Consider the following 13,675-nt stretch of genomic DNA (forward strand, 5'->3'; position numbering starts at 1 on the left):
AAATTTTCCAAAATACATAATAATATTACTTTAATTAAATGATAAAAACATTCCATGTTACCTGCTAGATACACAAATTTTATTTGCTTAATTTCTTACATGAAAAAAAGATTCACAAGTATTCTAATTAAAAGAAATAGGTGATATCATCGGAAATTTGTTGCTTAGATGTTAAGGTATTAGAAGAGAAAGACAAGAAAGGAAAAGAAAAAAGTTAAGGAAAAAATCTTAGAATGTGATTTTTATTAGCAAATATAAAGCTGGAAAGTTTATGACATTTTAAAATTATATTCAAAGCACTATACAGATGACTTTACCACCTGGTTTAAAATTTTATTGAAAAGATAATTTTATTTAAAATTACAGATTTTAAAATAAAATTTAACTTTAAAGTACATAAGGGACCCAAAATAGCATAAAAACAAAGTTGGATACTCATACTGTCAAATTAAAAACCTACTCCATGAAGCTCCTATAATGAAGACTGCATGATACCGGCATAAAAAAGAAATACAGATCAATGGACTACAATTGAGAGTCCAGAAATAAACCCTTATATTTGTGTTCAACTGATCTTCAACAAGAATGTCAAGACAATTCAATGCGGAAGTTACAGTTTTTTCAACAAATGTGCTGGGATCACAGGGTATCTACAAGAAAAAGTATAAAGTTGACTACTTCCTTACATTATATATGAAAAATAACCACAAATAGATCACAGATCTAAATATAAAAGTTAAAACAATAAAACTCTTGTAAGAAAAAATTAGGAGTAAATCTTTGTGACCCTGGGCTAAGCAAACACTTGTTTATTAGGCCACCAAAAGCATAAGCAACCAAAGAGAAAATACATCAACTGGACTTCATTAGAATTAAAAAAGGTTTGTGCTTTAAAACAAATCACAAAAAAAGTTAAAAGACGAGCCAAAAGAACAAAAGAACGTATTTCCAAATCACACATCTGATAAGGAACTTGTACACAGAATATATAAAGAACTCTTACAACTCAATAACAGAAAGACAAACACAATTTAAAAATGGAAAAAAGATATGAATAGACATGTCTCCAAAGAAGATATGCAAATGGTCAATACGGAAATGAAAAGATGCTCATCATCCATCACCAGTCACTAAGGTAATGCACATCAAAACCACAGATAGATACTACTTGACAACCACCAGGATGGCTGTAATCAAAATGACAGACATTAAAAAGTATTGGCAAATATATAAAGAAATTGCAACCCTCATAAACTGCAGTTGGACCGTAAAATGATAGTTACTTTGGAAAACAATCTGGAAGTTCCTCAAATGTTTAAACATAGACAATATGACCCAGCAATTCTACTCCTAGGTACATACACAAGAGAAATGAAAACATGTCCACAAAGAAACCTGTATGCAAAAGCCCAAGCAGTTTTATTTATAATAGCACAAAAAGTGGAATCAACTCTAATATTCACTAAGTAATGACGGATTAAACAAAAGGTAGATATTTTACATTTGAGTATTAGTAAGCCAGAAAAAAGAATGAAGCAGTGATTCATGCTACAACATGGATAGGCCTAAAAATTAGTATGCTAAATGAAAAAAGCCAATCACCAAAGGCCAGATACCCTATGACTCCATCTGTCTGAATTACCCAGAATAGAAAAATCCACAAATTTAAAGTAGTGGTTGCTTAGGTCTGGGAGTCTGAGGAGGAAATGGACTAAAAAGAACAGAGTTTCTTTTGGGAAAGATGAAAATGTTCTAAATTTGATTGTGATGGTGGTTGTACAACTCTGTAAACACCATAAACCATTCAATTATCCCCTGTACAAGTGACTGATATCATATGTAGATTATAATAAAACTATTTAAAAATCAGACTACACATATTTTTAAACTGTTATAATTTACATATGCACTTATCTACATATACACTAACATACATATATTCCTTTATAAAATATTCCATAAAACATGAAAAACATCCTAGAGCCAAATTTATGCAATAACACTACTGACAACTCAAGAGGCCAATTAAACGCAAATGTTGCATTAAGTAAATAATAGGGAGCACCTGCCTGGATCAGTGGTGGAGCATGTGACTCTTGATCTCAGATTTGTGAGTTCAAGTCCCAAGTTGGGCATAGAGGTTACTTCAAAAAAAGTAAAATAGAATACATAGATCAATGTGTATATATGCTCTCACTCACCAAAAAATGAGAATAGAAAATGGAAAAGCTGCAATGCCAGAGTGGCTCAGATTAAGCATCTGACTCTTGATTTCAGCTCAGATCATGATCTCAGGATTTTAAAATCAGGACTTATGTTGGGCTCCATGCTGAGTGTAGAGCATGCTTAAGATTCTCTGTCTCTGAACATGAGAGACACCTAACTCTGGGAAACAAACAAAGGGTAGTGGGAGGGGAGGGGAGGTGGGAGGAGGGAATGGGGTTGACTGGATGACGGGCACTGAGTGGGGCATTTGATGGGATGAGCACTGATGTTATACTCTATGTTGGCAAATCAAACTCCAATAATAAAATATACAAAAATAAATAAAAATAAAACTTTTTAAAATTCTAGAAAAAGAAAATAAGATTCTCTGTCTCTCTCTCCCTTTAACCCTCCCCCAGTACATGCAAGCATGTGCTTGCTCTCTCTAAAAAAGAAAAAAAGGAAAAAAAGAATATGCAAAAGCTTTATAAAAATAATTTATCCATGAATACTTTAATTTCTCTTTAAAAGCTATATCTAAGGAAAGAAATGAGTCACTGAATATATTTAAAACACCTATTCTCTAAAAGTTACAAAAGCTGTTTAGCTGAACTATCCCACTTCCAAGATAAATGCAAGTAAGTGGAATAGATACATTATGATCTCAGAGAAATATAAACAATACAATTAAAATATGCAAGGAATAGAGAGAAGATGGCAGAAGAGTAGGAGGACCCTAGGCTCATCTTGTCCCAGGAACACAGATAGGTAATTATCAAATCATTCTAAATACTCCAGAAATCAACCTGAAGACTGACAGAACAATCTCTACAACTTAAGGGAGAGAAGAGGCCACATCGAGGAAGGCAGGAAGTGAAGAGATGTGGTTTAGAGGATAAATGGATCACAGGTGCTGCAGAGAGGAGGGAGCCATGGTCGCAGAGAAATACAAGAGAGAAGAGCACAAAGGGAACACAAAAGGAGAACATTTCCCCCCAAAGACACAAGCTAGAAAAACGTGAGGGACTGATTTTTCATGAGTTCTGGCAACCAGCAGGACTTGAAAATTGGAGTTTTAAAGGTCAGTGGGCTTGGCTGGGATAGAGCCCTAAGGGTGCTGCCCTACTCCTAGAGAGAAGACAGACTAACAACCCCAGGCAGAGGGCAAGGACAGAGTGATCTGAGGAGCACCTGTGGCACACTGGGGAGAGATTAGTGGAGTTTATCTCTGAGAGGTGGTATTCAAGGAGATGCCTCTCCAGAAAAAAGAAACTGGCTGGCACCATTTCCCTCCCCTGTCTCTCGGTGTACACACAGAGCCACCTGCAGAAAGCAGCTCAGCACCAACACCAGCTGCCTGACTTGCTTATACCAAATCCCATACCTCTGCACCCTGGCACGACTGCCCTGTCAAACTTGCCTCAGTCCCAGCATGGCAGTGAGACCCTACCACAGAAAACCAGTCCAGGCCCCCTGCCAACACCACATCTCTGAAGTTTTAAAAGTCAGCTGCCTTGCTGGGATAGAGTCCAGAGGGTACTGCACTGCTCCCAGAAAATAGCAGGCAAAACCCTGGAGGTGGACAGTATGGACATAGCAATCTGAAAAAACCCTAGTATACACAGTGGTTATTCACTCTTCTCAGAGTGCTTCCTTGATAGCAGTGTGCACAGAAACACCTCTGCAGGAACAAAGCTAGTGGTGCCATTTCCCTCCCTCACCCCTCTGCATAAACACAGAGCCACTTGAGGGAAGCAGCCCAGACACTAGCTGCCTAACCTGCTTCACCAAGTTAAGTCCTTGGCTTTGGCGGTACTGCTCTTCTCAGTCAAGCAGGCCTCAGTCCCAGCAAGGCAGGCCACTTCCCCCAAAGGAACAGCAGAAACCTCTGCCCACACCACATCTTCCAACCAGAGAATTCTGCAGGACTTTAGTTCTAGTGGAAGTACCATCAGGTCTCATTTAACAGTCAACCAGAACACAACTGGTTAAAACTCGCCACATTCTGACCAAGGACAAAACACTGCCACTTCAGACAAGGAGAGTCTCTGCAGATGAATGGCCTAAAGGACAAAGCAGCCATAACACAACAGCAGAATGCACACAGCACACACCAGAGACACTACCTGAAGCACCAGGCCCTGGACACTATATGATTTCTTCTTCATAAAGCCATTACTCTCAGAAGCAAGAAACATAATGGGCTTTTCTAACATAAGAAGGCAGAGACTTAGATAAAATGCCAAGACAGAGACATTCATCACAAATAAAAGTACAAGGTAAGGTCCCAGAGAGAGATCTAAGGGAAACAGATATAAGTAATGTGTCTCATGGAGAATTTAAAATAACAATAACGAAGACACTTACTGGACTTGACAAAAGAATGGAAGATTTCAGGGAGACACTTAAGAGATAAAAGAGTTAAAAGAGAAAAGAGTTAAAAAAAAACAAATGAAAAATGCAGTAAGGGAGATGGGAAACAGGCTTGATGCAATGAACACAAGGCTGGGGGAGTAAAAGGATGAATAAGTGATACAGAAGGTAAATTAGTGGAAAATAATGAAGCTGAACAAAAGAGAGAAAGAATAATTATGGAACATGAGAATAGATTTAGGGAACTCAGTGACTCCATCAAAAATAATAACATTTTTATTATATGAGTCCCAAAGAAGAAGAGAGAGAAGAGACAGAACATTCATTAGAGGAAATCAGACCTGAAAAATTCCCTAATCTAGGGAAGGAAACAGACATCCAGATACAGAAGGCACAGAGAACTCTCATCAAAATCAACAAAAGCAGGACAACACCAAGACATTATACTTAAATTTGCAAAATACAGTGATAAAGAGGATGGCTCAGTCAGTTAAGTATCCAACTCTTAATTTCAGCTCAGGTCATGATCTCAGAGTTGTGAGATTGAGCCCAGCATCAGGGCTGGGCATGGTGCTGCCTGAGATTCTCCCTCTCCTTCTCCCTCTGCCCCTGCTTTAAGCCACTCATGCACTCTCTAAAAATAATAATAATAATAATAATAAAGAACTAAAAAGACCCAGGGTGTCAGAATGGATAAAAAGCAAGACCCATTTAGGGAAGGAAAAAAAAAAAAAGAAAGAAAAAGAGGGAGGGAAGCAAATGTTAAGAGACTCTTAAGGATAGAGAACAAACTGAGGGTTGATGGTAAGAGGTGGATGGGGGGTAGGCTAAACAGAGGATGAATATTAAGAAGGGCACTTGTTACAATGAGCACTGGGTATTTTTTTAAAAGGTTTTATTTATTTATTCATTAGAGACACAGAGAGAGAAAGAGAGAGGCAGAGACACAGGCAGAGGGAGAAGCAGGCTCCACGCAGGGAGCCTGATGTGGGACTCGATCCCAAGTCTCCAGGATCATGCCCTGGACAGAAGGCAGGTGCTAAACCACTGAGCCCAGGGTTCTCCAACACTGGGAATTGAGTGATGAATCACTATATTCTACTCCTTAAACCAATATTACACTATGTATTAACTAACTAGAATTTAAATAAAAATTTAGAAAGAAAAAAATTTTAGAAAGAAAAAAAAAACCTCAAGACCCATCTATACGCTGCCTACAAGAGACTCATTTTAGACCTAAAGACACCTGCAGACTGAAAGTGAGAGGATGAAGAAACATTTATCATGCAAAAAGAAATCATAAGATGCCAGAATAGCAATATTTATACCAAAGTATACTTTAAGCCTAAGACTATAACAAGATATGAGGCAGGGCGCTATATCATAATAAAGGGGACAATCCAACAAGAACAATTGTAAACATTTATGCACCCAACATGAGAGCACTCAAATATATAAAACGATTAAAAACAAACGTAAAGAAACTAATTGATAATAATACAATAATAGCAAGGGACTTTAACACCCTTTCACATCAATTGAGACATAATCTAAACAGAAAATCAACAAGGAAACAATGGCTCTGAATGACACACTGGACCAGATGGACTTAACAGATATATTCATCATTCCGTCAACATTCCATCCTAAAGCAAAATATACATTCTTTACGAGTGCATATGGCACTTTCTCCAGAATACATCACATACTAGGTCACAACTCAGGTCTCAACACATACAAATATACTGAGTTCATACCACACATATTTTCTGACCACAATGCTATAAAACTTGAAGTCAACCACAAGAAAAAATGTGGAAAGACCAAATACACGGAGGTGAAAGAACATGCTACTAAACAATGACTGGGTCAACCAGGAAATCAAAAAGGAACAAAAAAAATATATGGAAAAAATGAACATGAAAACACAGTAGTCTAAAACCTTTGGAATGTAGCAAAAGCAGGACTAAGAGGGAAGTAGAAAGCAATACAGACCTACGTTAACAAGGAAGAAAAATATAAATAAGTAACCTAAACTTATAACTAAAGGAGCAAAAAAACAATAAATGAAACTGAAAGCCAGCAAAAAAGGGAACTAACACAGATTAGAGCAGAAATAAATGATACATAAAAACTAAAAAAGAGAACAGTTCAATGAAAACAGAAGCTCGTTCCTTGAAAAAATTAATAAAATTGTTAAAGCCCTAGTCAGACTTATATAGAGAAAAGACCCTAATATGTAAATTCACAAATGAGAGAAGAGAAATAACCACCAAAATCACAGAAATATAAACAATTATAAGAGAATATTATGAAAAACTATATACCAACAAATTAGACAACCATAAACTACCAAACCAACACAGGAAGAAATACAAAACTGGAATAGACCAATAACCAACAAAGAATTGAATTAGTAATAAAAAATCTCCCAAGAAACAAAAGTCCAAGGTCAGATGGATTCAGAGGTGAATTTTACCAAACATTTAAAGAAGAGTTAATATTTATTCTTCTCAATCTATTCCAAAAAATAGAAATGAAAGGAAAACTTGCAAATTCATTCTATAAGGCCAACATTACCCTGATACCAAAACCAGATAAAGACTTGACTAAGGGACGCCTGGGTGGCTCAATGGTTGAGCATCTGCCTTCAGCTCAGGGTGTGATCCCCGGGGTCCAGGGATCGAGTCCCGCATCGGGCTCCCTACAGGGAGCTCCCTCTACCTGTGTCCCTCTACCTGTGTCTCTGCCTCTCTGTGTCTCTACCTGTGTCTCTGCCTCTCTGTGTCTCTCATGAATAAATAAATAAAAACTTAAAAAAAAAAAAAACTTGACTAAAAAAGAAAACTACAGGCCAATATCCCTGATAAACATGGATGCAAAAATTCTCAATAAAATACTAGCAAACTTAATCCAACAGTACATTAAAGGAATCATTCACCACAATCAAGCAGGATTTACTCCTGGGCTGCAAGGGTGGTTCAATATTCACAAATCAAAAAATAAGATATATATTAATAAAAGAAAGGATAAGAACCACATAATCCTGAGGTGCCTGGGTGGCTCAGTCAGTTAAGCACCAGACTCTTGATTTCGGCTCAGGTCATGATCTCAGGGTCGTGAGGTCAAGCCCCATGTCGGGTTCCACACTTAGCAAGGAGTCTGCTTGAGACTCTCTCACTCCCACTTCCTCTGCCCCTTCTCACCCCTGGCCCCCCCTCAAATAAATAAATAAATCCTTTTAAAAAGAAAACCATATGATTCTTTCAATGGATGCAGAAAAAGCATTTAATGAAGTACAACATCCTTTCATGACACAAATGCTCAACAAAGTAAGGTTCGAGGGAACATATGTCAACATAATGAAGGCCATATATGAAAACTCACAGCTAAGATCATCCTCAATGGGTCAAAACTTAAGAGCTTTTCCTCTACAATCAGAAATAAGACGGGGATATGCACTCAAACCACTGTTACTTAACATGGAACTGGAAGTCCTAGCCATAGCAATCAGATAACACAAAAAAATATAAGGCACCCAAATAAGCAAGGAAGAAGTCAAACTTTCACTATTTGCATATTACATGATATTCTATACAGAAAACCCAAAAGATTCTACTAAAAAATTATCAAAAGTGATAAATTCAGTAAGGTCGCAGGATATAAAACCGGTGTATTGAAATCTGCTGCATTTCTATACACCAATAATGAAGCAGCAGGAAAAGAAATTAAGGAATCAAACTCATTTACAAATGTACCAAAAATATTAAGATACCTAAGAATAAACCTAGCCAAAGGGATGAAAGATCTATACTCTGAAAACTATCAAACACTAATGAAGGACATTGAAGATGACACAAAGAAATGGAAAAACATTCCATGTTCATGGATTAGAAGAACAAATATTAGTAAAGTATCTATACCATCTAAAGCAATCTAGAGTTAATTCAATCCTCATCAAGATACCAATTGCATTTTTCACAGAGCTAGAACAAAGAATTCTGAAACGCATACAGAACCACAAAAGACCCTGAATAGCCAAAGCAACCCTGCAAAAGGTAAGCAAAGCTGAAGGAATACCTGGGTGGCTTAGTTGGTTGAGTCTACCTTAGTCTCAGGTCATGATCCTGGAGTCCCCAGGATCCCTGCTCAGCAAGGACTCTGCTTCTACTCCCTCTGCCCCTCCCTCTGCTCCTGCATGCGCGCTCTCTCACTCTATTAAATAAAATCCAAAAGAAAGAGAGAGAGAGAGAGAGAGAGAGAGAAGCTGGAGGCATCACAATTCCAGGCTTCAAGTTACATTACAAAGCTGTAGTGATCAAAACAGTATAGTACGGACACAAAAATAGACACATAGGGCAGCCCAGGTGGCTCAGCGGTTTAGCACCGCCTTCGGCCCAGGCCCTGATCCTGGAGATCCAGGATCAAGTCCCACCATCGGGCTCCCTACATGGAGTCTGCTTCTCCCTCTGCCTGTGTGTCTCTGCCTCTCTCTCTCTCTCTCTCTCTCTCTCTCTCTCTGTGTGTGTGTGTCTTTCATAATTAAATAAATAAAATCTTAAAAAAAAAAAAAAAAAAGACACAGAGATCAATGGAACAGACTAGAAAACCCACAAATGAACCCACATTGATGTGGTCAATCATTTGTTTCTTCCACAAACCAGGAAAGATTATCTAATGGAAAAAAAGACTCTTCAAAAAATGGCGTTGGGAAAAGTGGACAACAGCATACAAAAAAATGAAACTGGACCACTTTCTTACACCATATACAAAAATAAATTCAAAATGGATGAAAGACCTAAATGTGAGACAGGAAATCATTAAAATCCTAAAGGAGATCACAGGCAGTAACCTGTTCAATATTAACCACAGCAACTTTTTCTAGATATATCTCCTAAGGGAAGGGAAACAAAAGCAAAAATAAACCTTTGGTAGTACATCAAAATAAAAAGCTTCTGCACAGCGAAGGAAACCATCAACAAAACTATAAGGCAACCTTCAATGGGAAGAGATATCTGTGTATGACATATATACAAAGTTAGTATCTACAATATATAGGAACTTATAAAACTCAATGCCCAAAAACCAATCCAATTAGAAAAATGGGCAGAAAATGTGAATAGACATTTTCCCAAAGAAGACATACACATGGCCAACAGACAAATGAAAAGATCCTCAACATCATGTATCTTCAGGGAAATACAAACCAAAACCACAATGAGATATCACCTCACACTTGTCAGAATGGCTAAAATCAACAATATAGGAAAGAATAAGTGTTGGCAAGGATGTAGAGAAAGATGAACCATCTGGCACTACTGGTGGGAATGCAAACTGGTGCAGCAACTCTGGAAAACAGTATGGAAGGGCCTCAAAAATTTAAAAAAAAAGAACGACCTTACAATCCAGCAATTGCACTACTGGGTATTTACCCAAAGAATAGAAAAATACTAACATGTACCCTGATGTTTATAGCAGAATTATCTACAATAGCCAAATTTTGAAAAAAATCCCAATGTCCATCCACTAATGAGTGGATAAAGAAGATGTGGTGTGATAAATATTATATATATATATAATGGAATATTACTCAGCCACAAAAAATAACAAACACCATGGATGAAGCTACAGAGTATCATGCTAAGTAAAATAAGTCAGAGAAAAACAAATACCATACGATTTCATGCACTTGGGGAATTTAAGAATCCAAATAAATAATCACTGGGGAAAAAAGAGAGGGACAAACCAAGAAATAAACTCCTAACTATAGAGAACAAACTGATGTTTATCAGAAGGCAGGGGGGCAGGAGGATGGGTTAAATTGGTGATGGGGATTAAGGAGTGCACTTGTTGGATGAGCATCAGGTGATGTACAGAACTGTTGAATCACTAAATCGTACACTTGAATATTATACTGTATGTTAACTAACTAGAATTTAAACTTAATAAATAAAAAATTATAACATGCATTTTAAAAAGGTTAATCTCATAAGACTACTTCTTATATTAGAAGCAAATCACAGGCTCAATGCCAAGAAAGTAAAGTTATCCTGGAAAGCTTCAAATCTACAATGCCTAATAAGGAAAAATTATAAAGGAAAAATAATCCAAGCAACAAACTTTCCCAAGAAAGCTGTGTATTGTATGTAAAACATTCCAGTATCACAAAAGTCCTTTTAAAACACTCTTTTCTTTCTGCAGGCATTACCTGACTACATAGGGCCTAAAAAGCAAATAAGATATTATGAGAAACAACGAAAAAACAAAAAACAAAAGACAATCTCAGAAAAAGCACAGGCTGAAATATCTCCAAAAAAATTTTTGCTAGTAACAGGCAGAGGAATGCAATCTGAAGAGGTAAAAAAGCTTCCATAAATAACATATATACATTTTACAATGCACTCCTGTAACATTTTGAAACACTGCAGATATTACTCCCAATGTCTTATTTACAAACTGATTAACAGCTTATAAGAAAGCTGAAAATAAATAAATAAATAAATAAATAAATAAATAAAAAGAATGCTGAAACTGATATAATTTGGAAACTCACAAATCAGGAAAACTTGCCTGAAAGTTTCAGAGTTATTCTCATTCTAAACAGGAGGTGCAAAAGAAACACCCTTTGGGGAAATATAAGGCTGAAGAAAGATGTTTAGTAAGATAGAAAGTGAAAGTGTCACACATAAACATCTATTTGAGAATGTAGAGATAAATTCTAAAGACAACATGACTTATGTTCAAAAGAACTGGGTTCTTACTCCATTGTTGTCCCAAGCTATATAAATGGGCAGCTTTCTTAACTTCTCTGAGCCTGTATTTCTTCACCTTTACAACAGGGAAAAGTAACACAAATACCCACTATAAGGAGTAAGTTAAGCTGTTCAAAGAAGTTTCTACTTAACACTGAACCTGTCAGGGTAAGTTTACAGGGCTGTACTTTCTGGAAGCTAAGGAAAGAACTCCAAGAAATTTCCTTAGTAAAATTTACTTACTGCAGCACTCTTTCCTGGAAAGTTGAAAAAGGCATCAGGACCATACTTCTGAGGCATATGCTTTAACACAGACAGCAACTTCCCAGCATGTGGAGGCTATGAAAATAATTAACAACGCATTAAACATATAATTCACCATAAACAAAAATACTTACTTTTAATATACTCAAGAATAACCAAATAATGCTGTTAGCTAAAAGCATAGAAAAAGCATATTATTTTCACTATCTCAAAGAAACATAAAATGTACTCTATGCCATTTTTTGCAATATGATAGAATGTATGAGGTGTTTGATAAGTATGTGCCAATATCCACTGACAACTGTAAGTTCTCCACACTGCAGCAAAAATAGTTTTAAAATTACAAATTATATCAACCCACTACCCATCCCTCTTTAAAATACTTTTTAATTTCACAAATTATGTTTCCTATATTACACTGTTAAAGACTGTTTTCAAAGAAACAATAAAAATATTTTAACCTTATAAGGACCCTAGAGGTAGTACTATTATTATCATCCCATTTTATAGAGAAGGACTCTGAGACAGAGGAATATGTATGTATGTCCAAGGTCACATAGGCATCAAGTGAAAAGACTCTGATCAAAACTGACTCTAACTATAGAGTCTATACTTTTAACCACTACACTTTCACCTTTCTTTTATGCTATTTCTCCTATAGCTTCCCAGTGCTCTTAAAACAAAGACCAGAGATCCCTGGGTGGCACAGCGGTTTAGCGCCTGCCTTTGACCCAGGGCGCGATCCTGGAGACCCGGGATCGAATCCCACATCGGGCTCCCGGTGCATGAAGCCTGCTTCTCCCTCTGCCTATGTCTCTGCCTCTCTCTCTCTCTCTCTCTCTCTCTCTGTGTGTGTGTGTGTGTGACTATCATAAGTAAATAAAAATTTAAAAAAAATTAAAGAAATCCATATTTTAAATAAATAAATAAATAAATAAATAAATAAATAAATAAATAAAAGACCAAAACCCTTAACATAGCCCACAAGATACTATATCTACCTCACTAGCCTCATTCTGCATTTCCATCTTTCCCTCTCTCTGCATTCCACCCACAAAGCTCTTTCTGCCTTCTTCCCACAACAGGGCCTGAGCACAAACTATTCCTTGTGCTTAAAATGTTCTCACTAGGCCTACTTCCCTCCCCTATTAACTAAATAAAGCTTACCTATCTTTTAGAGCTCATCTTAATGGTCACTTCCTCATGGCAGTCGTCCCTGACCTCTGAGACTGGATCCAATCTCCCTGTCGTTTTATTCTACAGTATTACCTTTACTACATAACATATTTAAAAAGTTGTAACATTTTTTTTAAGATTTTATTTATTTATTCAAAAAAGACACAGAGAGAGAGGCAGAGACAAAGGCAGAGGGAGAAGCAGGCTCCAATCAGGGAGCCTGATGTGGGACTCAACCCTGGGACTCCAGGATCATGCCCTGGGCCGAAGGCAGGCGCTAAACCGCTGAGCCACCCAGAGATTCCCAACATTACATTTATTTAATGCCTCTTTGATCTACAAGTCTCCTCTAATATACAAAACAACCAACAGCTAAAATGAAAAAGATTTATTTACAAGGAAAAGTAAACAACAATCATATATACATTGTCATTTTAATCAGTTTAGAAGCAAACAGGATAAAATGTAGTACATTCTTCTTCATTAAAAGTTCTAAACAGGGACACCTGGGTGGTTCAGCGGTTGAGCATCAGCCTTTGGCTCAGGGTGTGATCCTGGGGTCTCTGGAGTCCCACATTGGGCTCCTGCAGGGAGCCTGTTCTCCCTCTGCCTATGTCTCTGCCTCTCTCTCTCTCCCTCTGTCATGAATAAATAAATAAAATCTTTTTTAAAAAAGTTCTAAATAGGGTCACACCACAAATTAAATCACTGGCTTGCCTTCATCTTATTTGGTATCTGCTCTATCTACTAAATGTCTAAAAGAGTCCAGCAATCTTTTACCTAAATGTTAAGTGATCAAAATTTTTTCAATTAGCCACACTGCTCAATTATAAAAGTATAATAACAAATAACTAGAATCATATTGATTTTTAAAATAAATTCCAAAATGAAGTAACCAAAAATAA

The 13,675-nt window shown here is 36.8% G+C and overlaps 1 protein-coding gene across 10 annotated transcripts in view; it reads right to left on the reverse strand.

The window, feature by feature from the left end:
* Nucleotides 1-13,675, reverse strand: part of LRBA (LPS responsive beige-like anchor protein) — a 721,151-nt gene that overhangs the window by 622,278 nt on the left and 85,198 nt on the right. For all 10 annotated transcript variants that reach the window (XM_077846317.1, XM_077846318.1, XM_077846323.1 and 7 more), the window contains one exon: nucleotides 11,574-11,669. In XM_077846317.1, coding sequence (XP_077702443.1) covers nucleotides 11,574-11,669 — 96 coding nt within the window. The remainder of the gene's footprint in view (nucleotides 1-11,573; nucleotides 11,670-13,675) is intronic.

Source organism: Canis aureus, chromosome 13, assembly GCF_053574225.1.
Source record: "Canis aureus isolate CA01 chromosome 13, VMU_Caureus_v.1.0, whole genome shotgun sequence".
In the NCBI taxonomy this organism is placed as follows: domain Eukaryota; kingdom Metazoa; phylum Chordata; class Mammalia; order Carnivora; family Canidae; genus Canis; species Canis aureus.